Consider the following 27322-nt stretch of genomic DNA (forward strand, 5'->3'; position numbering starts at 1 on the left):
ATATGAGATGCAAGTTCACTGGGAAACTCCGGAGCCCGTTCGGTTCAGGCAGCAAAACTTTTTCTCAAAGGACAACACGGTGAGACGGCGAGTGGACTGTTGCTGCCGCTGCTGCCCCTCCGCGGGACGGTTTGTGTGTGTACGACCGTAGAGAGCCTGCTTACGTCCATACCATACTTCACCGTATTGTGTGTGTTTTCTCTGCGGAGTTGTTGTTTGCAGCGTGGCAGCGGCTTTATTGTTGAATTCAGTTTGGGGCTTCACTCGGGCTGGGTGTTATTGGTGTTTTCGGGAGCGGTTTGTTTGGAAACAGTGCCGAGGAGGGAAGAAGAAGAAACGGTCACTCTCGAGCCCTAAACCATATGACTGCTCGGCTCGCAGCCCTTTAAACCTCCCCGGTTGGTGCTCGCTTGTCGGCCGTACCTTCCGTCCGCTGCTGCCCGGCTGCTTGGGACCTTTCGCCGGGGAAGGCAGAGAGGTAGAGGACACTAGGTAGGCGGAGGTGGAGGAGGAGGTGGCCGGAGGAGGAGGAGGTGGCGGCGGTGGCGGTGAGCTTGACGGGGAGAAAAGTTCTTCCAAAATAGCAGCCACTCGGCGCAGTGATGGGGGACTTCGCCTCCCCCGCTGCCGGACCCAACGGCAGTATCTGCATCAACAACAGCATGAACCCGGCCGCCGGGAGCGTGGTGCCCGCCGGGGCGGTGGGCATACCTAAGCACAGCACGGTGGTGGAGAGGCTGAGGCAGCGGATAGAGGGCTGCCGGAGACACCACGTAAACTGCGAGAGCAGGTACCAGCAAGCCCACGCCGAGCAGCTGGAGATAGAGCGGAGGGAGACGGTCAGCCTGTACCAGCGGAGTCTGGAGCAGAGGGCCAAGAAGTCGGCCGGCGGCGGCGGTAGCAGCAAGCAGCCGCAGAGCAAGCAGCCGGACCCGGACTCTGCCTCCTCCACGGAACAGAGGAATAACACGCTTATAGCGGTAAGGACGAGCTCTCAATCATGGCCAAGACTGCCTTGAGACCCCCTCACTCACACACAAACACAGCACACACTTAAGTATACACTCTCTCTTTCATTTCCCCTCCATCTCTCTGTCCCCTAATAGTCTTGGACCCCCATCAGGCTGCGAGCTGCACTACTACTACTACTACTTGTTCACCACAGTGAAAACTTGTTGAAAACACGTTCACTGAGCGCTGGCAATTTCTTTGGAAACACATACTTCACTTTTTCAAACCAGAGTGCCAACTAGTGCTTTTGTTTACAAAGAAACGCAGCCCGTCGCTGAAGAAAACAGGCTGCTAGGGCTTGAATGCTGCAGGATTTGGATATGACAAGCGTGACAGCTCATATTTGATCTTTTGCAAGATCAGTGCTGCTTCATGCTCAAAGGAAGGTTGAAAGTTTGGAAGGCACTGCTAATTGTCAAGTTATGATTTCCACCTCAGGAACTTTTAACTAACTTCTGGAGGATGGCTGCTTTTTTTTTTTTTTTTTTTGCATGAAAACAACTTCTCCTTTCTTGTTCTTTGTTTTGGGTGCAGATTGTTCTGCAAGACAGGCAGCATTAACGTTGCAACATTGCTTCCTTGCTCTTAGCAGGAGTAGCAGTTTATGCTTCAGTCTGTTCTGCAACCTTTGTAACACACTCTCAAAATCAACAGTCACAGTTGTTGCAAACACCTAATCACAGCCACCTCCTCCCTGCCATCCGACTTGAAAATGACTTTAGGTGGCTTTAGTTAGTGACATTTTTTTTAAAACTGTAAGTAACTTGGAGATTCATTCATAATTAATTCTGGAGCTTCATACAAAATAATACAGTGGTTTTACAAATAGGCTTCTACCACAAAACTGCATGTTATTGTAAAATGAATGCAGTGATGCTTTAGGAATATATACATACTGTAAGTGCAATAGAGACAGTATAAACTGTGGATTTTGTAGGAATGCTACAGTGATTTCCTGTTGGTAGGGGGCAGTGGTAACATAGAGTATTGTTGAGTTTCTTGTGGCTGTCTTATGAGGATCTCGGTTTGGAGGCTTTTCTTTATTGATGAGCAGGTCTGCAGATGATCAGATTTAGTCATTTACAAAATCAAACGTCCTTATGTTTGGCTGCTGTCGCGTGCATGACAGAGATGGAGCCTGCAAACTGTGTAGTTTCCCCATGTTCACACCACATCTCCTGCGGGCAAGCCCCGGTTTCCCTCAAAAAACACCAAAGGATACATGTCGGGAATGTCAACATTGTTACCCCTTTTGTTGCTGCAATGAGCCCAGTTCCTCCCCTTTTCAAATGCAAAATCAGAACGTCTTTAATTTCTGAGACAACCCCAGCCGTTATTTAAGAGCCACGCAAGCCTGACCAGCTACAGCTTTAGAGAGCAGCAGTGATTTTAATAGTGTAGGACCTCCCAGCGGTCCTTGTGGACATTAAACCGAACCGCCCATTAGATGGCCGGCAACAAATGCTCAGAGAATGGAGGGATTACTGCTTAAAGACACAGTGGCATCCCTCAGCTCTGTCCCTCTCTGCTCCCCTCCGAGTCACTGGTGGTGACACCTAAAATGCAAACACACAGCATTCAATAGCTAAATTACAGTGAGCTCGGTGTCACTACCCTTTTTATGCTACATTGTAAGTGCTTGGCATTGTTTAGGCATGGATTGTTAAGGAGATGAAAGGAAATGAGAGAAAAGTCTGCCATTACTCTCCTGTTTTTCCTCCTGAAAAACAGAGCTGCAGCTAGATGGCTGTATGTAGTCACTGCAGAAGCAAGCATTCTAGGAAAGCCAAGTATGCTGTTAATGTAACTACACACATCGCATGCACAAATACTCAGAGGGCCTTTATCTGTGGGGTTATGTTATAGAGTGTTCTTGGAAATATACTGTGTTGAGGTGGAGTGTTTGAAGGCAGTTTCCCCTACACCTGAATGAGGAGTACAGTGGCAAACATGCTCATATCATGATTAATTGCATATGAAGACCTCACAATATAAGGCTAAAATGACTGTTTGGCTGTGGAAGTGTGTGTGTGGTTTCTGGTGGGTTTGCAGTGTCAATATGGTAATTGTCAGTTTTGAGAATGTCAGGAATGTCTACAATGTACAAAAATCAAATCGATAAAATATGTGAAAATCAGTGTGTGTCTTAGAGATAGAAGCAGCGAGACATTGGTTATCCAGTTATGGCCAATTATAGTTATAAATGGGAATGACTTAATTCCAGGGTTCACACTGTCTTAGTGTGATATTCTTGAGAATTTTGTATTGTCATGTGAATCCCAGTACTGTGCTTTGGTCTAATGGTTCTCAGACACACCCACGTCGTGGCAGGGGCAAGCCTATAATTATGGAAAGTGTGTGTTTGTGTTTATAGGCTAACTATTAGTGAGAAAGGAAAAGAAGACACTGGGAGCCTGTTCTGTCTTTCCCACCATTTCTTTGACACCATTCAAGGAGTATAGTAGCAAACTACAGTCAAAACAGACAAAGCAGCAGCTACGGGTCCTGGGATGTGACATTCCAAGTGTAACCCACACGTAGCCAGAAAGTGAAGTCGGAAACAGTCATTGGTCGAATATTTTGTTGATATTCACTTTCACAAGATGGACACTTCCAAACTTGGATTTGTCTGGTAATGAGGGGGTCGCTTGTGAAACAACAGGCCCCCTTTCTGCTTTCTTTTTTTCAGCAACCACGTATCACACTGCACTGACGCCGGGATAGTCAAGTATTCATTTACATATTAAAATCTTCTGCACTCTTGATGCTATATATACTCTGGATTAGTTGTCCTCCAAGTGCTGTAAGTTATGGTAATGGCGAGACAGACTGTGTCCAACTTGCAGGCACATTGTAAAAGCAGATAATTATAGTTCCTTGGGGGATACTGAAGGTGTGTTTTTAGATTGCTGTCCATTGCGCTTGCAGACACACACACACACACCTCATATTTATAAATTAGTCTTCACCACTGGCTTCCACGACATTGTGGTGTCAGTTCTCTCTGTCACTATCAGTGGTTACGCATCTAAAATATATTCACGTCAATAAAGGTACATCTTAACAACACCGTCAGGTCAAAATATACAGCAGGGTGGACACACATGTGCATGCGTCTGTTTTAACTACATTGGGTGTCTGTAAACGGACGTGTTTATGCCTGTGCAGTCAGTGCGTACAGTCCGCGTGGCCATAAACTGCACATGGATGTATGCACAGAGGTCCATGCAGACCCTTGCGGATATAGAGGCAGATGACAAAATATGCGTCACGTAGGCCTTAGTGGGTATGTGACGCTGACCTGCAGATCAAAACGCTTGCCGTAGGTATTTACAGGACTCTCAATAACCACTTATATCAAGTTTTAAGCTTAACCATTCCATGGATTTTAAACTGAGATCAATTAGTGGAGAGGAAACTCTTTGGTATTCATGTGATATTGATAGATGAATGCTTTTTTAAAATTTGCAAGTTGTTTCTTTAAAATATGAATACAGCAAGGCCAATGTTTGTGCACTGATAGGTTTGTTGGGTCACAGGAGAGAGCACTTTCAATCATGACTCTCATGGTCGGTGGTCCGATCTCAAATGGACTGGACCACTCAGTCATTACAACACCAGAACATCAGAAATAAACTAAGAACTCATTCTTAAGAAGACTTGTACTGTTAGATATCAATAAACCAAAGTCGATTCACACATGCTCTGCTACCCTGAACTTTTATTCGGATGAGCTGAAGCCCATGTGTGAAACGTCCAAATCAGTTGGACCGGACATTAAACATATTTTACCCTGCCAGCGTCCTAGTACAAAGTCTGTGTAATGTGGAGTGAGTGGGGTGTTCCCGATGTTGATGGCGTTGCATGGAGTGCAGCTGCTTCGTGCTCTTCTCAGTGTGCCTGTATATTGCTTTCCACTCACTCTTGTTGATATTGCAGATACATCCAAATACATGTAGGATTGATATCAATGCAAAAAAGTCATTATTTCGGTGGAGTCCTCCTCTTGATCGATTGGCAGAAATGGAATATGATATTTAAACCTTATGGACAAAATCTTGATTCTAAAAACAAAAATTTCACATTGACTCTAAGTGAGTGACACCAAAATATGACATTTGTTAAACTTTCTATCGCTGACAAGAGGCCTGCTGTCAAACTTTGTTTTATATCCAATATCTTAACATGATGTGACGTTTTGACTTCTGGCTAGTTATCTAAAGGCACAGACAAACAACAGAACAGATTCACCAGTAGCTGTCATGATTTCACTATTTTGTAAGTGTTTTTGTAAGCAGGCAGGATTCTTTGTTGAGATCCTGATGGAAGCGTGCAGGCTGCTGTGAACATCAAACCCGTGACCTTTGAGTCACATGCACGTGTCTCCGAACCGACGGGCCACGATGTAGCTTAAGAACTGAATTGTGACCTGTACTTTTTGACAAAACCCCCAGTCAGATCTGATTACCTAATAGCTAACAAGTTTACAGCTGCGAGGCCGAGGTGCACAGTGAGGGGCTCGTTAGTTCCACTAAAACACAGTAGTTCAGGACAGTCTGTCTTCAGCTCTGCTCGCTCCTTGGCATCCACCTCGCTGAGGAATGTCTCACACACACACACACACACACACACACAACACACACACACACACACACACACACACACACACACACACACACACACACACACACACACACACACACACACACACACACACACACTGTTGTCCTGCTCAACTCTTGGCAGCAGAGGCCGGAGTGTGGGCGGCTGAGTTTTCATGAATCCGAGGCCTTCCCTCTCTCTCCCCCTTCCTCTCCTCCCTCTCTCCCTCCCTCCCTCCCTCCCTCCCTCTGTTCACCACTTCTCTGGTTTCAGCATTAGCACAGCGCTTATGTAGTGTAGATGGGTCGTGGTGGCTATAGCATTGTTAATGTCAGCTGGGACTGTTGCCTAAGTGCTATATTTAAACCACTGAGCTGGCATGGAGCTGACACTCACCAGTACGTACATGCACACACGCAGAGTGTGACGTTGACGTACAGCCGTGACATCACAGGCATGCTGTTTTTGACTCATTACATGCTAATTTTGCAGACTCCCTCTGTTTTTGTTATTGACCGTGCTTTTCAAACACTCTCCCTTTATCTTTTCTACTCTTGTGTGGACTTCATTCAAATTTTTGTGGCTTCTTTTTTTAATTTTAAATTTTTTTTTTACTTCTTCTCACCCTTGTCCTTCAGTCCCTACACACACACACACACACACACACACACACACACACACACAACTGCTGGATGTTTTTGATTTGGGGCGGCTGCGACCACATTCCCTTCCACCCACACTTGTTCACATGTTCTACAGGAACACACACACGTTCAGCACAACCCCTTGACTAAGCGAGGGAGCAGTTTTCCCTCTGTTTAGGCTGTTGGAGCAACAACAAACTCCTGTCCTGTGCAAAAAGTTGTACTTGGTTAAAAGTGAAAGTGAAGATCTTTTAATACTAGTTAGCAATACTTCTAACATCATGCACACACATACCTAAAAGCTTAGCCTTGTTAAGAAGGTTGTCCTTGCATAATCAGTGATGGTTCAACAGGGTATGGCTGTAGACCTTATTCGTGTTTCAGTTCTCAAATATTTGCTCAACTAGTTTCATTCTGTTTTTTAGTTGTCTAACATCCTGACAAGTGCCTCGTATTTTTTCTGCTAAGCACTTAATAGTTTAAACGTCTGTCTGGGATTTTAAGAGAGGTTGTACCTGTTAATGTTTGGCTCTAACAGTCAAGGTCTATTTGGTTTCAACTTGTGTTTCTCCATGCTTCATAATTCTACTGCAGTAAGGCCACTGTCTCCTCCTCACTCCTGTCCACAGAGCAGCTCCACTTGCTCAACTTTGGGCATTTTCTGCAGCAGTTTTACAGTGACGTGATGGTTGAAAGAGAGAGTCAGGTAATATGTGACAAAGAATGTGTAATACAGTAGTAGTATCATTCCCACTCTCAGGAAGCAGTATTGTATTTTCTAAAGCATGTTAATATGGGGGCAGCCCACCCAGGTAAGTTGTGATAATTGTGCTTGCTGTGATGGATGATGGATGTTTGAATGGTTCTGCTGTAGTCGTATTGAGGCCAAGTGCTGACATTATATGAATATGCTATAATGGCCCACAGTTTACTGCACTTGTGATTAGAGCTGAAACAATTAGTCTATTAACCGACTTGATCAACAGAAAGATTATCTGCAGCCATTTTGTCGATCAGATAATCGGTTTAGTCAATTTCAAGCAAAAAGAATAATTTAAAAAAAATGCTACACACTTTCAGGTTCCAGCTTCTCAAATGACATGATTTTCTTCTTCTCTTTGTCATATATAATAGTAAATAACTGCGGGTTGTAGACTGTTGGTCTGTCATAACAAGACATTTGAAGAAAATTTTTTGACATTCCATAGACCAAATGATTAATCGATTTATCAAAAAAGTCAAGTCTATTGTATTTCACAAATTTGCCTCAAGGGGCCGTACAATCTGTACAGCATAGAACACCCCGTATTATTTTAAAAAGAACACTTTATTGCATGGATGCAAGAGTTTATGTATATGTACATTCGCTTACATATGAGGTTGCTCATACTTAGCATTCTTACAACATTTACATATTTAGTGAAAAAAAAAAAAATATATATATATATAATTTAACCCTCTGTCCTTAGACCCTCTAGAGAAGGAACATTTCACCCCCCAAAAAACCCTTTAGTGAGGTAAAATGTAAGAAAACCTCATGAAGAGCCACAGAGAAGGGATCCTTCTCCCAGGATGGACAGACATGGAATACTAATATAAACTAATATCTGTAAGAGAGAGTTTCAGTTGAAGTCCAATAACTACAAAGCCACTGGCTCACTGAGAGACTTAAGTGCCTGGAAAAATGTTCCAAAGTAAACAGACAACCACCGGGAGGACTCCAGTATCTTCACTGCTATTGTCTTATCTCTGTTGCTTGTGTGCTGGCGCTGTCCTTTTGTTTGGATTCTGTTAGGAGCCTGCTAGCTTGCTCCTCTGCATACAGTAAGTGCCATAGCATTAAGGAATCATCTGAATGGCAGTTTAGGTTTTACATTATTGATACAAGAATGGTGGGAACCCATCTTTGTTCCATTCACTCCTCATGTACCCCCACAACCCCCCACCCCCACACACAGTAAAATGGTAAAATATAGATGAGGTTGTTATCAGAGATGCCCTGGTCGTGTGTGTGTGTGTGTGTGTGTGTGTGTGTGTGTGTGTGTGTGTGTGTGTGTGTGTGTGTGTGTGTGTGTGTGTGTGTGTGTGTGTGTGTGTGTGTGTGTGTGTGTGTGTGTGTGTGTGAGAGAGCTGGCATTCCTCATTTATGTGAGAGAAGAGGGAATATATTATGCATGTATATATATTTGAGTGTATGTGTGGCTCCCACAGTCATGACTGAATGTCGTGAACAATTTTCTGTTTCATCATCTAACATTTAACATATGACATGTTAATATCATCTGTACATAGCGCGTACACACACACACACACACACACACACACACACACACACACACACACACACACACACACACACACACACACAAACCACTACAGAGCTAAATTAAAAACCGCCTCAGCCAAGTGTCTGTTCATTTTGGCTCTGGCCTATTTATTCTCAACTATCAGCACTTTATGAGGTAGGTGAACAAAAATTAGGCAACTATTCTACAACCAAGCAAATAATAACCTCTGTCAGGGAGTCCTGATATAGACCACGCACCTTCATTCCCCACACTACCTTTGTCTATATGACAAGTACAAACAGGATAGAGCTGAGAATAGTATGCATGTCTTAATGGATGCATGCACTCATACTGTGTGACATGGAAGAGGATGGAGAAAGACGTCCAAAGTTGTTTGATGCCAAGAAACTTTTGTCTGTCTCTGCAGGACCATGTGTGTCTACAGCAACTGTGACCACCGTATGTGTTTGCATGTTTGCTCAAAGTTGCAGTCAAGTGGCAGCAAGTAGTAGTCAACATTAGCTCGTATCACCATCACTGTGGGACAGCAGAAGTTGCTACCAGCCAAATGCTGGTCAGTTCTGGCAGTTTTGCAGTTTAGCTTCCTCTGGACTGAAAATAGCTGTCATTTGGAGGCATTTTCCTGTTTCAAAACTCAATTGTGCTACTAATACAAATGAAAAGAAACTGTATTTGGGAATTTAATATCAACCGTGGCCAAACTAGACAAAAAAGTCTTCAGTGTCCTTGCTTGTCAGTATTTCATCCAACATGATTTTCCCTTATAAAGGCCTTGCAATAATAAAACCCAGATAGGAACAACCAACCTTCTGAACAAGGTCTCGGTTTAATCATTTTGGTTGCCACCATATTGTAATTGTTGTATTCTCTGACAAGGGAATTTGGTATAATATTAAAACTATAGTTAATTTAGTACTGTTTCACCCAAGTCCACCCTAATCTTGGTCTGTCATCTGTTATTTATCCTCATTTTCCCCCTTACCTGCTACTTGCTCTCTGTGAACTGTACTATAAATCCAACTCTTCAATCCCTCCTTTTCTCATTCTCATGTCATCATCTGACATTTAGTAACTCATCCTTTACTATATAAGTATTCAGGTCCTTCACTTAAGTTAAAGTACCGATACAACAAAGTAAAACTACTTCATTATAGGTCCTACTTCAGTAAAAGTATGAGAAGTATTATCAGCAAAAAGTACAAAAAGTGGCCCAAATCATTGTGAACCACTGGTTTATTCCTAAACAATGCAATTTATACGATTTATGTTTGTGCTTTTATGTAAAATCTTCATTTGTATAGCTAGTAATGGTAGCTGAATAAATGTATTTGAGTAAAAAGTACTATATTTATCCCTGAATGGTAGTGGAGTATAAATATAAGGATTGCACTTAAATACAGCATAGTAATGTTATAAGGACTACGGTCTACACCTGCTCTATTTGAAAAGGGTCCTGAGATAACTTTTGTTATAAATTGGCGCTATACAAATAAAATGGAATAGAATTGAGTAAATATACTGTTCTAGTGATAGCTGTGTTGTGGTTTAATGGGGAGAACACTGCCGTGATCTGTGTGACCCATTTTCCTGCTAAGACTAAACCTCTTTTTGAAAACTAGATTTTTTTTGTAATCCATCTTAATGAAACCCGTACACCTCTCCTCATCGTGACGTTTTTGTCTCCTAGTTTTAAGCAAACACTGTAAAACATACTCAGTCAGTGGTAACTACTGAGGGAAGTATCACCTCCCCTTTGAGTTTTCAGCTTCCTGCTGGTGCCAGGCAAAAGCCCAGTGACCTTCCTGTTACCGATTTGTCTGTTTAAACTCAGGGTCAATCAGGATCCATTTAAAAAAACCTCCCCCTGGAAAAATTAATTTTCTTTCCCTGAATCACATGTCCCTCCTCTGTCCTTTCCCCTTTATTTCTACATCCACCCTCCACCCAGTGACCTCTGCTCATTCCCAGCTCAGATCCTTGTCTTGTTTTCCTTTCTGCTTCTCCTTCTCCTTACCCTTCCTTTCCTACCTCCATTTGACCTTTAATTTTTCCTCCTTGTAATCTTCCCTCCCTGCTTTTCTTTCGATCATTCACTTCCACCTGCGCCTTTCTTTCTCTCTCCCTCTCCATCTCTTTGCCCCTTGTCTCCGGTGATCCCTGGTTCAGTCTCAGCTAGCAGGCTTAGCGCTCTAAAGCTCTCTCAGCGCAGGTCGGTGGCAGGGAGAAATCCCGCACTAAGAGGGAATTACCTACCGCACGGACTCCAGCAACACACACCGGCACGTATACACAGGCTGTTACTGTATACCCACAGATCTGTACAGACGCACACGCAGATATCAGTTCAATCGCAGCTAACAGGGCTGTTTGAACTCAACCTGGTGATTCTTCACACAATTAGGGTGCACACATTTATCTGTACTCTTGTGTGTCTCTGTTTTTCTGTGTCATATTGCGCAAAATGTCGAGACCTGTATCATCTGCCTCTTCCCTCCTTTGTTAAATGACATTTGTTGTTCTATCTAGGGCTGGCCAGACCCCCCGCACCTTCCTATTGAGCCAGCGTCATGAATTTTTTATGAATGTTTGCGTGTGCAAGTGTGTGTGTGGGGCCCTCAGCTGCATCAATAGCCATTAGTGCAGCAGCCGGGGTAATTGTGCCACAGTGGCTGCAGTGCAGGAGGAAAAAAAAACACATTATCTGATAATACTGCAGAGGGCAATACAGAGGAAAAGATGGAGCAGGGACACAGTGGGGCACAGCAGGACAGTGTGAGGGAGGATATTAACTGTGTGGACAGTTAGCAGCATGGTTGCTATGCTACTGTCTGATAACTGATTTACTCCAGGTGATTTCAGACTGGAAGTCTTGTGCTACTGCAGCAGTTGGACCTACAGATATGACAGTGATTGTCTGGTGACTCCTAATGTTCCACCTGAAACCAACACATCTGACTGGAGAAAGGGGGCTCTAATGTGGATATTGTCAGTGTCAGCTATTGAAAAATCTCATTTTAGAAAAAGTATAAAGAACACACCACCATATGCACAAAATCTGAGTTAAAAAACAAGTTGACTTTTGCATTAAAAAAAAGTTTTGAACCTTTTTCTGCAACCAAAACAGTGGGATCTTATATCTTCTTTATATTTATCACAGTGTTTTTGAGAATCGATATAATATCCCAAAACAAAATATCCCGATACAATATTGTCTTATACCTGTAGTGGAAATGAGCTATATAGTGCTGCGAGAGACATCAGGTGTAATCTTGTGGAACTGTTGTGAGGATTCATAACTCACACTCTCACTGAGACAAATACAGTACATGGTCTGTGTTAGCATGCCCTGTGATAAGCAGCTAAGCAGCTAATTACACAAAAGTAAATAGATAGCTCAGAACAAATAGAGATGGAAAATGTCCATACTGATGTACAGCCCCCTCATGGTTATTCTGCCTTGTTTTCTCTGTGGGCACTGGCTCCCTGTTCCATTCAGTTGTACTTGTTTTGGTTCATGATGAGTTGAGCTGTGTTTGGTTGAGCTGAATACTCCGTCAGCAGCCTGTCTGTAGATCACTTCCTGAATGGTTCCTAAAATAGCAGCAACAACGATCACAACCAAGGAAACACGCCAGCTGCTCTTTTCAAAACCACGCTCACTTTCTGCCCTCTGTCCTTAGGCCTCTAATGTATTGGGTCTTATAAGGATATCACCAATAGCTGGACAAGTATTAAACACTTTGAGCAAAAAGGTATTGGATCCCTTGAATTTCAGCATTTTTGTTCAGATTGCAGAAATGTTATTATTCTTAAAATTAGAAAACAGGCATAGCCAGGTCCCATCCTCTGTTAATCACAACCATTTCATGCTACATACAAACCAGCTGTAATCTGTAAGGTTGCCTGGTAAATAAAGCACCCCTTGTTTGCTGTCATTGGCTCATTGTCTTTAAACTGGAAAAACTATATTGTCTCAAATTTATAAAAGCACCAGAAAATAACCTACTGTTTTCCAAAACAGTGAACGAATGCAGGGAATTGTAATCATATTAGAACATCAAAGATAGAAGACGGTACCAGTGGGCAAAACAATCACCTTATGAGCTTGTTGATTTATTTGTTTAGCTGAAGGAATAGCTGTGATGTTAGACAATAATATTGATACCACTCTTATGTCTGTATGATAAACATGAAGCTACAACCAACATCTGCTTGAATTGGACTAATTAACACATTGTTTTTGTGTGTTCACCCAGTAAAAAAGACATATTGATATAGATATATATATATATATATTGGTAGAAATGGTTCCGCTTGGATATATCCAAGCTAGATGTTCCCCCTGTCCCCAGTCTTTATGCTAAGCTAACTGGCTGCAGCCGCGAGAGTGGTGTCGATCTTCTCGTGGAACTCTTTGAAAGAAACCGAATAAGCGTATGTTCCAAAATCTCCAACTATTCTTTTAAGCGTTCATATTTAATAGAAAGCTCTCAGAAAAGCATGTGCGCCGGATGTTGTGTCTCTTAAGATTGCTGTTGATTGTTTCCCTACCACGCTTTCTATTTAACATAAGTCACATTTGGCTGTTGCTTTTTCATCTGTATTAATAAAGTTTGCCAAGACTTGTACAACCTTTAACTGCTTTGTGATGGTTGCGATGCAGAGAATGTAAACAGACAGCATCGACTGTTGCGTCGCTGCATTCCTGCTAGAAATAGCGACCATGCTGGACTGTAGTGGAGATGGTTAAGATGTTATTGTGTGGTTCAATATAATGTGACACTTGGACCTGGCAGCAGTGATATGGTTGTATGGTTTATCCTGAAAATTGTTATTTCAGTGTAAGTATCAGTATCTATGTCACAGAGAACCTTTATTTTGTCTTGCGTGCCTCCTAGCCTGTCTTTGTTATCTCTTACACTTTCTGTGCCCTGACTTCTTGTTCTTTTTTTCTTGACACTCTGTGCCTTTCTTTTCCTGTTTTTTTTTCTCTTCACCTTTCGGGCTAACTTTTTCATTCCCTCTCCTCAGCTCAGTCTTTCTGCCAGCAATTCTTTGCATCAGTATCTTCTCCTTTCCCGTCTCTCCGTGTCTCCCCATGTCCTCTAGTAGAGGCTGTAGACTCCACTGAGGGGACAAGATCGGCAGATGTTTACCCAGTTCTCTGCTGTCACAAACTGTTCCTTTCAGTGTATCACGCAAAGCACTGGAACTCACAAGATGAATGTGGAGTAGCAAAAATAGCCAAGTAAAACTACATTTCCCTAAAGATTTTGAGCAGATTTGGGTCAGATGTGGTATGATTTTTGTCAAGCGAGCTTTGTGGAGTTAGCAGCTTAAAACTCAGTCGAAAAGCCTTTAGTGATAATGCCCCTAAAAGTCTTTCGTGTGTGAAAAGTTCTATCAGTTTGAAAATGCAGAACTTCCACTCACTGCAGGAAAGAGCAGTGATTATGCTCTTTTCAAGCTCGGTAATTGTCACTTCTCCCTGTTCATGGAAACGGCAAGTGTGGGATTCTTGTTTTATTTTTGGCTTGTTGACAGTTAAGGAGCCATTGAGTTTTTTAATGGATACTTAATGACTGCTGCACAAAACATAACAAAGAAAGCCCCTCGAGGATCCTAACTGTCAGCCAACGGAGGTCCCTGGAGAGACGGAAAAGTCCTAATCTTTGTTATTCGCGTACACTAAATATTTTGGAACATTAACAGTGTATTTTCCACACCATTGCTTTTCCAGTTCATTACACCTGTGTGCTAAGCAAACGGGTTTGGAAAAAAAAAAACAATATGGTACGTACAAAATGTAAGCTGCTTTCAGTATGCAGACAGACACAAAGAGATATTCTCTTACTTTAAATGACTTAAGCTGTGCTGGAATCAGGCTCCGGTAATAGACCCTGATGCTTAGATGACAGGATTGTTCAACGCCTACCCAGCGATGGTCGCTCAGACTAAATACTCGGTTTCTGCAGTTTCAGACAGGGCAATGACAAGGAGTCACAAACATAAAGCTGCGTTCAGAAATATTCTAGAAGACAGCTGATGAAGAGAAGATTTGCTTCCTGTGCAGAGTCTCCGAAAGTGGCTAATGATAATGTCATCTTACTAAAATATTCCAGCACGTAAACTACCTGGTGAATAGCGCTACAGGACATGTTGGGAATGCCATCTAACAACCTGTTTCCAATACTATAACACTGAGCCCCTGAACTAAACTCAGGAAGAAGATTTTTTAAATTTTAGGATAAAATTTAGATATTAGCTGACTGACTCTGGCTAACGTTAGCTCGACAACTTTTACTAACTAAAGATTAAGGTTTGGTACCAACAGTCTTTGCCTCTTGACACCGCATCCATCTGTTTAGTTTACTTCTCTTTAATGACCAGACTACCACTGTCCAGAGACCAGAGGTGGAATTAGTTTTTCGGCACAGCTTGTGAAACAAAAAGCTTAGTACACAGTGTCAGCAGCATGACACTAAACAAAAAATAATAATCACAATATATCTAGACAATGAGAAGATCCCTGTAGCACAATGCAAGGTGCAGGGATTGGAAATGAAGAGGCAGAATTCAGTTTGTATTGCAGCAGGAAAAAAAAAACTTAAATTGGATTGTTTTTGTGGACATGGACTTGTAGCTCAGATGGTGAGGGGTCAGGGTGGGACGGGTAAGATATCATTTCACCTGCCCTTTTCATTATGCATCACCATTCTTTTGCCCAGAAGATGAATCCTGCTGACTTTGACAATCGCCTGTCTTTTTCTGTAGCGCCACCAGCAGGTCAACATTTTCACTTATCCAATGAATTATCTCAGCATCGACTAGAGAGATTAGACCCTTTATGTAACTGTACATTTAACAACCAAATCTGTGCACAACTAATGAAAATAGTCATCAGCTTTAGCTGCACAATGTATTTAGTGCTAATTTGCAAACGTTAGCATGCTAGCAGACTAGCCTAGGTTGGTGAATGTAGCAAACATTATGCATACTAATTATTAGCATGGTAGCATTGTCATTGTACCTCCTGCAGCCTCACAGAGCCGTTAGTGTGGTTGAGTCTGAGTCTTGTTTTACCCATAAACAGCTTCCCAATAGGTTTTCAAGAAAAGGTACTATATCACAATATATAATTACACATACCATGACGGAGACCCACTCCTAACTGTGGTCAAATTTCTTTATGAGTGGAAGTTAAAAGTGACCTTTGGTTCTTTCTCATCTTGTTCCTTTTAACTGTGGCCAGCATCGTGATCACGTTTCAGTTTGGACAATGCCTGAATTATACATCACTGTTGAGGTGTTACTGTAGCTGATTTATACTTCTATCTAGGCTGTCATAGCATCACTACAAAACCACATTACCTGTGTCGTATGTTGAGTCCATACATGTAGTAATCACATTTACATTCATATTGTGATGTAGAGCAAAAGTAAACCACATTGTGGCCCTGTATGTACCCATAGGAGACCCCATGGTGTATGTGCTGCACAATGACACTCTGAAACAGGTAAATCAGCCTTATCTCTTCAGCTTTAAGGCCAGCCAAAGTGTGCCCTCTCAGCGGCCTTGGCTGCTTTGGACCTGAGTGGTCACAGCCTCTTGTGCCTTTTCATTCTGCAGCATAATCTGCACTGATTATCAGACTTAAATGCTCCCAGCAACAAAATGATCCAGTTGAGATTTGAACTGCAGAAGAATGGTATAGAATGTGTCCTAACCTTTCAGCCTCCAGTGTGTTTGTGTGAGCAGTAGGAATTTAAGGTAGAGAAGTAGTGGCAGCATTTTGATTTTGTGTTATTTTTTGCATGTATCTGTAACTGTAATTTAGACAAAGTCAAGGAAAAGCCACAAAAAAGGGAAATGTTCTGGAAAATGAAATGTGACTCCACTGTTTGTGAGATTCTTTCTTTCCTGAAGAGGACAGGTAAAGGAAACAGACTTGGGGATCCGGCAAAGAAATGGCACGGAGCCCGAGTTGGCACAGCTGCACGTACACATGAGCTTCCCATTAGCCCCCCCCTTCTCTCTCTCTCTTTGTCTGTCTGTCTCTCTTTGTCTGTCTCTCTAACTCGCTCTCTCTTTGTCTGTCTGTCCGTCTCTCTTTCTCTCTCTCTCGCTCGCTCGCTCGCTCTCGCTCTCGTTCTCTCTCTCCCTCCTCCCAAGTGGCTGTTTTTTGTGGATTGTTCTCCAGCCGTTGTCATAGCGACTGTGATGCAGACAGCCCGAACAGGCTGCCTGTCTGCTTGGATATGTCAAGTGTGTGTGTGTCTGATAAAACGCCAGAGTGCTCTCGGCTTAGAGAGGAAGTGTTTGGAGAATTATGTAATGTCCTCTATTTTAAAGGGGGAAAAAGTTAAGAAGAAGAAGAAAAAAAAAATCCTATCTGTCCATCTGTAGGTCTCTTGGTCTGCATATTTCTCAGCAAACCAGGGGAGTGAAGTTTTTAAAGTGCTGCACAGTTTCAAAGCATGGTTATTTTAGTATGTCTAGTTAGCTCAGTGTAGATATTTTGTCTTTACTGATTCCGTACGGTGTCTTTTTGTAAGTGGGACACAGTTTTTTTAACACACACACACACACACACACACACACACACACACACTGACAGGCTTTGGTGGGTTGACGCGAGGCTCTTTCCTGTGTGTAAAGTTTCCACTGAAGCTGTGGGCTCTGTGCCAGGAGCCACCCTGTATAGATTGGGGGGTGGGCTGAAGGAGGGGAAGGCGGCTGAAAGGAGGAGGAGGAGAACAGTGGGATGGGATGGGAGGAGAAAGCAAAGGAGTAGAGGGAGAGGGTGGGATGAACTTGATGGGGGAAAGAGAGAGAGAGAGAGAGAGAGAGGGAGGAAGGTTGGGCTCAGTGCCAAGTGGGAGGTGTGTGAATCCTTGTGACGCTGCCATTCTCCTGTAGAGAGCCCTCTTATTGGACAACATAAGGGGGTCTATAAATAGGCCCCTAATCTGCGAAAGAGAGGGCTAAAAATAGAGGTAGAGAGACGCAAACAGACAGAGAGAGGGGGATCAAGAGAGGTCGTGATGAACAGTTTGATGATATAGAGTTGCAAAGAGTTGGAAACAGAGAAAGAAAGTTTTGAAAAGTCTGGCAAAATGTTAAAGGTCTGGTAATAAGAGCTGCTTCGAGGAATTTGCATTACATAAAAGTCCTGACAGAGTTTAGGCCTACTGTGACTTTAAAGGGTCATACCAGTTACTCATCCCATAGGATTTGAAAATAAAAGGGACGACCTTTGGACACTTTATATCAGTACAGTAACAAACTCTGCGTGCTCTCCCCCGCTGACAATAATCCATCATGTGACTTTTTAATTTCCTTTATTTTTGGTTAAAATGACATTATTGTCATGTGATAACGCTGCTGCAAACACAGACTGTTTGAAAACTCTTTCTTGGTGTTCAAGGATGCTCTGATATCTGATTGAGATGCAGCTGCTGAAAAGAACAGCATTCTGTTTGTTCAGGGTGTAACAATTTAATCCAACAGTTTGGTTCCAATTTTTCAGCAAAGAAAGATACATGACATTTCCCATTCTTTCTTAAATCTGATTACATTTTATTGTGTGTACTTAAAAATACAGTTCTACATATTTTAGTTAGTAACATCCAAGAAGCAGTTTTAATGAACAATATTAAAACACATGTAAATCTTACACTTTACTTACACTTACACAGTTTGGTCAAATTTACCTTCAAATGATGTTATTTGTTATTGAATGCATTCTGTTAAGCCCTTTAAACATTTTATTTCTCAATTCAGTCATTCAAATTAGGGTCTTTTAAAACCCCTGAAAACTTTAACTTTAATATTTCTAATAATATATTTGCATAACTTTAGATATTCATGACTAAATAAGCCACAGGCAAACATCCTAAATTGACATTTTTACATCTCAGACTCAAAATGCAGTTACTCTACTTCATCAGGACTGTGTGGGTGTGGTTTGATCAGATTTGATAAGGCGGGTTTCCATCCAAATGTTGCACACATTTTAACTGACTTTCCAGAAGATCTGCTAAATAAACGTGTTTCCATCCATTACCGTTATTTGATTATTGGGAGCTGGAAAAATATGACATTTCTGTTTGTTTCACGTATTTATTGGAGGAACGTTCAAGTCTCCTCATTGTCCAACACATAAATTAAATAACCAGAAGCGTTCAAAGCTTAGCAGAAGATTTTGTGTTCATGTTGCTCATAAGAAGCTTATTAATAAAACCGGTTTTCAGGTCCTTTAAATAATTAACTTTGTTGACAATCATGAATAAGACGGACACACCTTCAGTTCAAATACGCTTTTAATCAATTAAATGGTTTATATTGATCAATGGGTTCTCAAACCTTGTTTTTTATTATCCCAATTGGGAATTAAACCCTGGGGGAGAATAATTAATGATCGGGATTAGAAGCAGCAAGGACCTCCTGGTACAATATCGTGCAACATACAGTGCATATTTGATTGATACTTTCCAATTATATTTACAAGTCAGATTTTTAGTGTGTTGCCTGACAATGTATCTCCGCTGGTGTATCAGCATCCTGTATGTTTGATTTTGCTTTCTTCCCATGCGTGTGTCATAATGTGTTGTTAAAGCTTTGCACTTGTAGCTTTACCTGCTTTCAACACAGAAAAAAACAGCAATATAATGCCTAAAAAATGAACAGATTTGCAGTCATGGAAATAATATTTTCTTCTATCATTTTATAAACAAACAAGGATGTTGTGAAACAGATAATGTCAGTTTTGTCAGGTTGCTAATCGGTTGATGTCATGCAAGGAAGAGTTTTTAAATAGTTGCAGCTTGATAACATATCTCTGACAATAATAAAGGCAATTAAATGTTTATTGTGATGCATTACCTGTGTTTGATTGCTCAGGTTGTACATGACTTGAAGAGTATAAACAGATAGAAGTGGTTGCTAGAAGGTGACGAATGTTTGGTTGCTTAAAATACAGACTTTATTTTCAATATTATTTCCTTTTTTTTTTAATTTCCAAATGCTTTCCTACTGAGCCCAATTAAGTGTTGATGGCCTGAATTGTGGGAATTGTTCCGGTGCGCCCACTTGACTTTAGTAAAAGCTTCAACTCCAATGAAGAAACTGTGGTCTAAAAAGTGAAAACTGCAAGAAGTCAGTGTGAAGTTCCACCCTGATCCTAAACTCCTAAGATAAACTTTTTCATGTCTTCTAATCTCCTCTATTCCAACCCCCCTCTTCTCCCCACTCATTCATAGCTTTCTCAAGTCTCTAATTATGTTCACTTGCTGACTGAGTTGGGAGGGTGGGAGTGCGTATGTGTGTGTGTGTACTCTACAGTTGCCCGCATGTTTAAGCCTGTAATTAGTGCTCTTTAAGATGACAAAAATTCTGAGAAAATGTTAAAAAGAGCAGGCCTAGGCGTGTGCATGAACACGCACGCAAGGCCAGCCAAGAGTAGCGAGAAGAAGGTGGGGGCCCTATAGTTCTTTTTAAAAAATAATCTTTTTCTTTGCTTCAGAGCTTTGGGAGAAAGGTCATTGAAATGTTGCTGTGGAGAATAAAAGGTAATAATTTGTCATAAATTAGTACATGTCTTATGTGTTGGTCAGGACTTAAAAGGGAACGGCTGGCTAGTTACAGAGAGAGTGGTGGACTTGCTGTGAATTTGAATATAATGAGTCTATATTTAAAGTCGAGTGTGTGCGAACTTGTGCCTGTGTGTTTTAGAAAGTGACTCATCATTTGTATTTGTGCACGTACAGTAACCTAACACCCAACCCAACCCAGTGAAGGACCAGAGCAACACTTGTTATTCCCTCTACCTCTCACTGGGCCTGGCTTTTTTCATTCTTGCTCATGAATGTTCTTTTTGTATCTATCTTGTCTTGTTTTCTTTTTATTCCCTTCTTGCCTCTTTTTGCTAGCTTTCTGCCTTATGTTGATCTCTTTCACCCCTTTTTGAAGTACATGTGAAAGGAAAAATGTAATTTTAACCCCTAGAAGATTGCATTCTCAGTTATATTGTACCCTTATTTAACAATGGGTGCCAAAAACTCTACAAAAGCTCAATTTCTTTGTCTTTCTGTAAAACAAAATGTGATGCATGCTTACGTAAGCATGAACTAACCAATAACCAATAACCAAAAACCAACCAATAATATCATGCCATTCACCTGTCTTCCGTCTGTTCCGTTCAGTCCTGGTCTCGCCGTACTGTTCACTGGGAGCTTCCAGTCCCGGCAGAGTCAGCTAGTGGGTCTGCTACAGCACTATTGGCTACCACGACAAGTCCCTCCCTTGCTGCCTGTTTTTACAGGAGATACGTAAATATGTGGAAGCCAGTAGGACTCTGATTTCCGTTTCATGTGGACTTTACATTTCTTGCATAGGTGAACTCCTTTAGCCTGCTGTCGTTTGTTATATGCTCTTAAAACCAATAGGATTGTGTCTCAGTTTTTTCACAGGCGAAATGAAACCACTCCGGGTCCTAAGGTCACCTCAACTTCCATTGTGGTTCCAATACTGTGCTCAGTTGCAATCGGCTGCACTCTTTGGTAATGGTTCGTGCGCAAAGTAAATTAACTTGTGGTTTTGATTTTCACACATTTGGATTTTTAGATTCTTCCTGTGATCTAGCTTTTTGTAAAAAGGTGGATTTTTATTACTCTCAAGCTAAGTTTTGTTTGAATGCCGAAAACAAAGTAAGAACAGAAAGAAAACAATTTTTAGATAAAAAAAGCGATGCTGTGAAATTAAGCTCTCTTAATGCAGAGAAAGCAGTAAAATGAGCATGTTTTATCCAAAGACTCCTTATTGTCCAACTTGGAGACATGGTAGTGGATCCCAGTTTGTAGCAGCGTCAGTACATATGCACATGGTCACAAGGTCCTTGCTGCTGTCCTTATTGCCCCTTTTATAATTGAAATGAAACAAGTAATTTAGTGATAAATGTGTGGGTGTGCATGTGTTGTGTGATGGGGTCAGTGTGTCAGTGCTAACTAGGCTCATGGTGTCTGGGTGTCCAGTCTTAAGTGAATTTCCCAGCAGCCATTGTTTATCCTAGATTTGGGAGCAGGATGCCCTGGTTTATCGATCATCACGAGAGTTTTCCATGTGACGGTGCTAAAAAGCTCCAGAATGCAGAAGTTAAAAATGTAAGCAGCAAACCAAATCTGAGGCCCAAGTCTTCCAAAGTACAGCCGTGTACGTGTGTTTGTATTTGGCTGTTGTTATATTAGTGGTGCTTTGAGGAACAGTTCACATAAATATATCAGTTTGTTACCCTTTTACCTCATAGTATAGGTAGGAACTCATGTTACATTTTAGACCTTCTCTCTTTGTGGTAAACTGTCGGTGCCCTTTTTCAGAGTCACATTTTCCAAAACACATGATTTTATACAGACTTTGTGTCAGGAGAAAAAAGTGTAGCGTGCGGGTAGTGAACTGTATAAAAGATGCCTCAGGACTAACTGCAGCCCTAACTTCTGTGCCCAATCTTTACTAAACCACTATATGTGCATAGTGTAGGATCTGCCATCCTCAAATGTCCTTTTAAGATGTGTATGCAGAGAGCAATAACATAAGTTTTGTGATTATTCATTTACTAATTTTCTGCAGATGCTCCAAAACAAGCAAAGTACTAGACGGTGAATGAAGAAACAAAGGAACAAATGTGATATGCTGGTTAAGGGTTTGGCACTGACCATAAGCCACCCCTTTTTTAACCCCTATTAAAAAAAAAAAAAAAAAAAAAAAAAAGCTGTAAGTGTAATGGGGTTGGGTGATATGTTAGACTCATATATTTAACTGTGCCATCATATTTTTATAGTCCTTACCTAATTCTTTTATAAAAGCTGTCAAGTACTGAAAGATGGCATTGAGTGTCCGATTTGTTATCCTGTTCATTTGGATCAGTGTTCCTGATCCTTAAAGCAAGATGTTGCCAATTTTAGACTATATTTTATGTAGGTGATCACAGGTAAAGGGAAGGTTGTGCCAGTCCTGCTTTTTATTTAGTCATCGACCCTGGAGAGACAATCTGTGAGTCTCTCCGTCTTGGTCAGTCTCCCTCCCCATCCTCCTGTTTTCCTCTCTCTATCTCTTACTCCGTCTCACCCTCTCTGCTTTCCCTTTCTGACTGTCATTCCACATTTATGACCGGCCTGTGATGTGTACCCAAGACAGATGGGGCACGGCAAGATGGCCGCTGTTGCCCTGGCAACAGAATGGAGAACGGGAGGAGAGAGTGAGAGATTGTTTTTTTTTTTTTGGTTGGATGTTCGGGTTATCGGGGAAGATACAGAGAATATGTGAAGAGGGCAGCAGGGACACACAAAGAGAGACTGTCAGTCCTTCAGTTTCTCTGCAGCCTCACTCTGGACTTCAGCGCTAAAAGCTCAATCTAGTGTCGATAATCAATAAATCAATGTCTCTCTGTGTAGTGATATCTCACTTCTTGGTATTTAGAGTGAGAATAGTCTGTTTGTTCATCAGTGATTTGACATATACCTTTAACATCCAGTGACATTGTATGTCTTTGGGATTCTAGGAGTGTGTGTGTGCTGCGTGCGTGCGTGTACGTGTACTTGGACACACACTGAACATGCAGGTGGACACTATATTTGAGTGTAGAATTACACACTGCAGCACTGTGTGTGTACATGCAAGTGTGCCTGTGGACCAGTGTCTTTAGTAGACTTGTGGTAATCCTCTTAGCGTATGCTGCTTGATGCTCAGAGCGCATTATGTAACCCCTCTAATCCAGCACCGCATCAAGACAGACAGCAAAAGACCACAACCCATGCTCCCTCTCACACACAGACACACACACACACACACACACACACACACACACACACACACACACACACACACACACACACACACACACACACACACACACACACACATTCCAATCTTGTACTCAACTTGAGTCATTTGTTTGGCCGCACATTGACTATACAGATACAAATAGTGACGGAAACACTCACACAGCATACCTCTGACTCCTGTTATGCAATAGTGGGCTTCTCATCTCATCTGATCTTCAGAGGGCAACAAACTTTGGTCTTTATCCACCAGCCACAACGACCAATGGAAAACACTAGAAACTCGAAACCACAATTTTAGCAAGATAGTTCACAGTAAACTATGGACGTTAAAATAATGGGGGGTTAACCAAACAAAAGTAGGGTCTTTAGGTACACGGAAAACCAAGCAGCCACACTTAAAGCTAACTAGCATATGGCCAGTGCTACATGCAGAAGTTACTGTGCGTGGTTTTCATTACAAACTTACATTGGCTTGTTTACAGTCAGTATTCCTCACAGAAATCTCCTTAAAGCCTAAGAACTGGAATATTACGTCACTGCTATCGCCTTCTACAGTCAGCAGAAAAATCCTGCATCACCTCATACTGGAGTGGAACACAAGATAAGAACAATATGGGGAGCTGTTCATCAAAACACTGCTCCACAGCGGCCCTAGTGGTGAAAAACGCCCCACAGTATTCCCCACGCTAGTTCTCTGACTGTAAGACTGTGCTGATTTCTTTGTGGCTCGTCTGTATTGCCCTTCTCTCTTCCTGAAATTGCCCTCGCCTCCACACACACACACAACCCTGCATTGTTTCATGTCTCTGAGATCTCTTGTAGTTGTGCATGCTAATATGATCAGATATTTTGCTTCTTTGCACATGTTGACATTTGCGTGTGCTTGAACATTTACATGCACACCCGCATGCATGCAGAAGGGTGTACTGTAAATACTGTCTCACCAATAAAGTCTCAGCATTGCTGTGGTTGTTGTCACCGTGGCTACCAGACCTCTGAACTTGTTTAATCAGAGTCATCCTTCCCCCGTCTCATCCCTTAGTCTTTGGGGAACAGGTTGAGGTGCGTGTGCGTGCGTGCGTGCGTGCGTGCGTGCGTGCGTGTGTGTGTTAGCTAGACATGTAGCATCTTTGCCAACAACACTAGTGTCTGATCTTGTTGTGGAAATGAGCATGTGTGTTGGTTGACATCCATTTTAGTAAGCCCTCATTGTAGAAAGAAATCTACTCAACGTGAGCTCTCCTACTTCAGCCTTTGAAAAAATAATAAAACAACTGAAGGAATAGATAAACATTTATTGAAAATTGCTCCTTTACCAAAAGTTAAATGAGAAGATCGAGCCACTTTCATGTTTGTACGGTTAAGGTAAAACTACAGCCAGCTTAGCATTAGAAGTGGTAGCAGAGGTACAGTTACAGGAAACAGTTAGCCGTTATCACTGTATTTAAATGATGTAATTTAATATATGATTGCATCTCCTCCCTCTCTGTGTTGGCCAGCTTTTCACTCCACTAAGTGTGGCTGTTTGGAACAACTATGAACACTTTTTATTTCCGACGTGGTCGGCATAGCCAGACCTTTACAGCGGACTCCAGTCTTGTTCCCAGTCTTCATGCTAAGCTAACTAGCTGCTGGATGTAGCTTCATAGCTGATACTGAGCTGTTTTCCTCTCTATTATGTCTCCACTGCAGCAGTCCAATTATGAGGGAGTTTTAATAAGAAACTGAAAGTAAGGTATATGTGAGGGTTTGCTTTACAGCTTTGACTGCTGCTGTACTTTAAATCCACTCGCTCAATAGACTACAGTTTGAATTTGTCCAGGTATTGTGTGTACAGTACTTGACGGACTGGGTCAGAGGGTAGTAGGAGTGCATGAACCGCACTAATAGCAGCTCATACACAGCTTATACGTGTCTGTGTGTATGTTTGTGTGGTGATGGGGATAGAAGAAGGTAGCTTGGGGGTGGGACAGTGAATGACTGAGCTGGGAAGGTTGACAGAGAAGTAACAGGGAGGGGGGCCTTAGAGCAGCTCAGGCATTTTATAGATGCATAAAAAGGGACCCTGAAGGAAGGAAGTAATGACGGACCAAACCCTCCCCCACCTCTGTGCACACACACACACACACACACACACACACACACACACACACACACACACACACACACACACACACACACACACACACACACACACACACACACACACTCTCCATTTCCTGCAGTAATTGACCCATCTCTCTGTTCTCTCCTTTATCCCCTCAATTAGACCATCTTTACCATTGCCACACACACACACACACACACACACACACACACGCACACACGCGCACACGCAGACTAGCACACATACAATTGATGACCACTCTTTGACTTGACACACCAGATGTGAACAGAAGAGGCAGAGTGAGTGGAAGAAGAGAGCGAATGAGAGGGGTGGTGAGTGTGTAGGGGAATGCGTAGAGATTAGAGGGAGGAGAAGTGTGTTTAGGGAGGGGATTGGTGACATATGATGTGTAAAATCTGAACGCGAGGTGAGTCTGCAGGGACTCGAGCAGGTGACGACTCTCACATTATTGAAAAAGTGACACGCATGAATGATTCAGCAAAATGGCCTGACTTGAAGCAGTCAGGAAACAGAAATATATATACGTATCTTTGTTTTGGACTTTTTCATGTATTCACTACATCCACAGCTTGGTCACATATATATATCTCAGCAGGACAAACACTATGATCAAGTTAATGTGAAATTCGAGAACACTGTTTATGTGTTGAAAGTTTTCTTTTCACTTCTAAAAGTTCAGCATTGAAAAAAAATCAAATCGCTGCAAACCACAAAATGGTGCATTCCTGCCACCGTCTGCCATGCAACTTGGTTCAGAATATGAAAAAATGTGTTTATAGAAATGAACTGTCTTTCTCATCATTCTCCTGTATCAAGTTGCTGATCCCAGTGGCTAAATCGTCGTTCCGAGATTGATACTTGTTTGACTGCATACGTTTTCAGTAGCGATTTGACATTTATAAATGCCATAGGTAAAGAACATTTCAATTAGTACTGGGGCAGTTAATGTTTTTCTTCTTGTGCAGCCTGTCAGCTGACACATTCATATTCTTGATTGCTTCATCTGTCCCATCTGAACTGTCAGACTGTAGTATAAAATACAGTAGCTCTTGGTGAAAGCTCTGAGACAGCTGCAGCTCTGTTTGGGCACTGATGCTCCAGGCTGTCTGATCAAAGCTTCTAGTCGCCTCACTCTTTCTGTTCAAAGCACACAGGTTTCCTCTGCGATGAGGGTGTATTACCAACGTTTTAGGTGCACTCACTTTTATTTATCACCAAACAAAGTGGTTTTGATATTCTGACTAACCTGTTGGCTTGTTTACAACATGTCCGATTGTGTAACTGCTCTTTCTTGCCCCATCAGACTCTGTCCGACTTACCCAAACAATTACCTTGTTGAGTACAGGGCTTTTGTGACCACTAGAAATAATAAATTACAAAGACCCAAGTTGTAATAAACCAGAATGATCCTTTACTGGGTTGCAACAGCCAGTCAGTCAGGCTGCCTCTGATGCCAACTCAACATACTGAATCAGCTGAACTGTCTCTGATAAAGGTCAGTTAAAGCCAACAGTGTGGGACACACTGCAGTAATGATATGATGGACAATAGTCAACCGCAAACATGCTGACAACCAGTGGCACCCTTAGTCACGGAGGCTTGCTTTGACAGTTAATTTGGTACAAAAGAAACACTGCTGTGAGTTTAGTTGAAACAGTTTAGAAAGTCTTTTAAGAAAGGAATTTGAATATTTCTGGTTTGGGAAGTTTGGAAATAGCACATTCTTACTGATGAAGGAAAAAACATTTGGTTCACAGTCAAATATAAGTAGATATTTTATGGTGCAAAAT

General features: G+C 41.9%; 1 protein-coding gene across 1 annotated transcript in view; it reads left to right on the plus strand.

Annotated features, from left to right (window-relative positions):
- The first annotated feature begins 557 nt into the window (after window positions 1-557).
- maml3 (mastermind-like transcriptional coactivator 3) overlaps window positions 558-27322 on the plus strand; it is a 101223-nt gene continuing 74458 nt past the window's right edge. Inside the window, exon 1 of the mRNA XM_051386213.1 lies at window positions 558-980. Coding sequence (XP_051242173.1) covers window positions 603-980 — 378 coding nt within the window. The 5' untranslated portion in view covers window positions 558-602. The remainder of the gene's footprint in view (window positions 981-27322) is intronic.

This window comes from Dicentrarchus labrax, unplaced genomic scaffold (genome assembly GCF_905237075.1).
Source record: "Dicentrarchus labrax unplaced genomic scaffold, dlabrax2021, whole genome shotgun sequence".
In the NCBI taxonomy this organism is placed as follows: Eukaryota; Metazoa; Chordata; class Actinopteri; family Moronidae; genus Dicentrarchus; species Dicentrarchus labrax.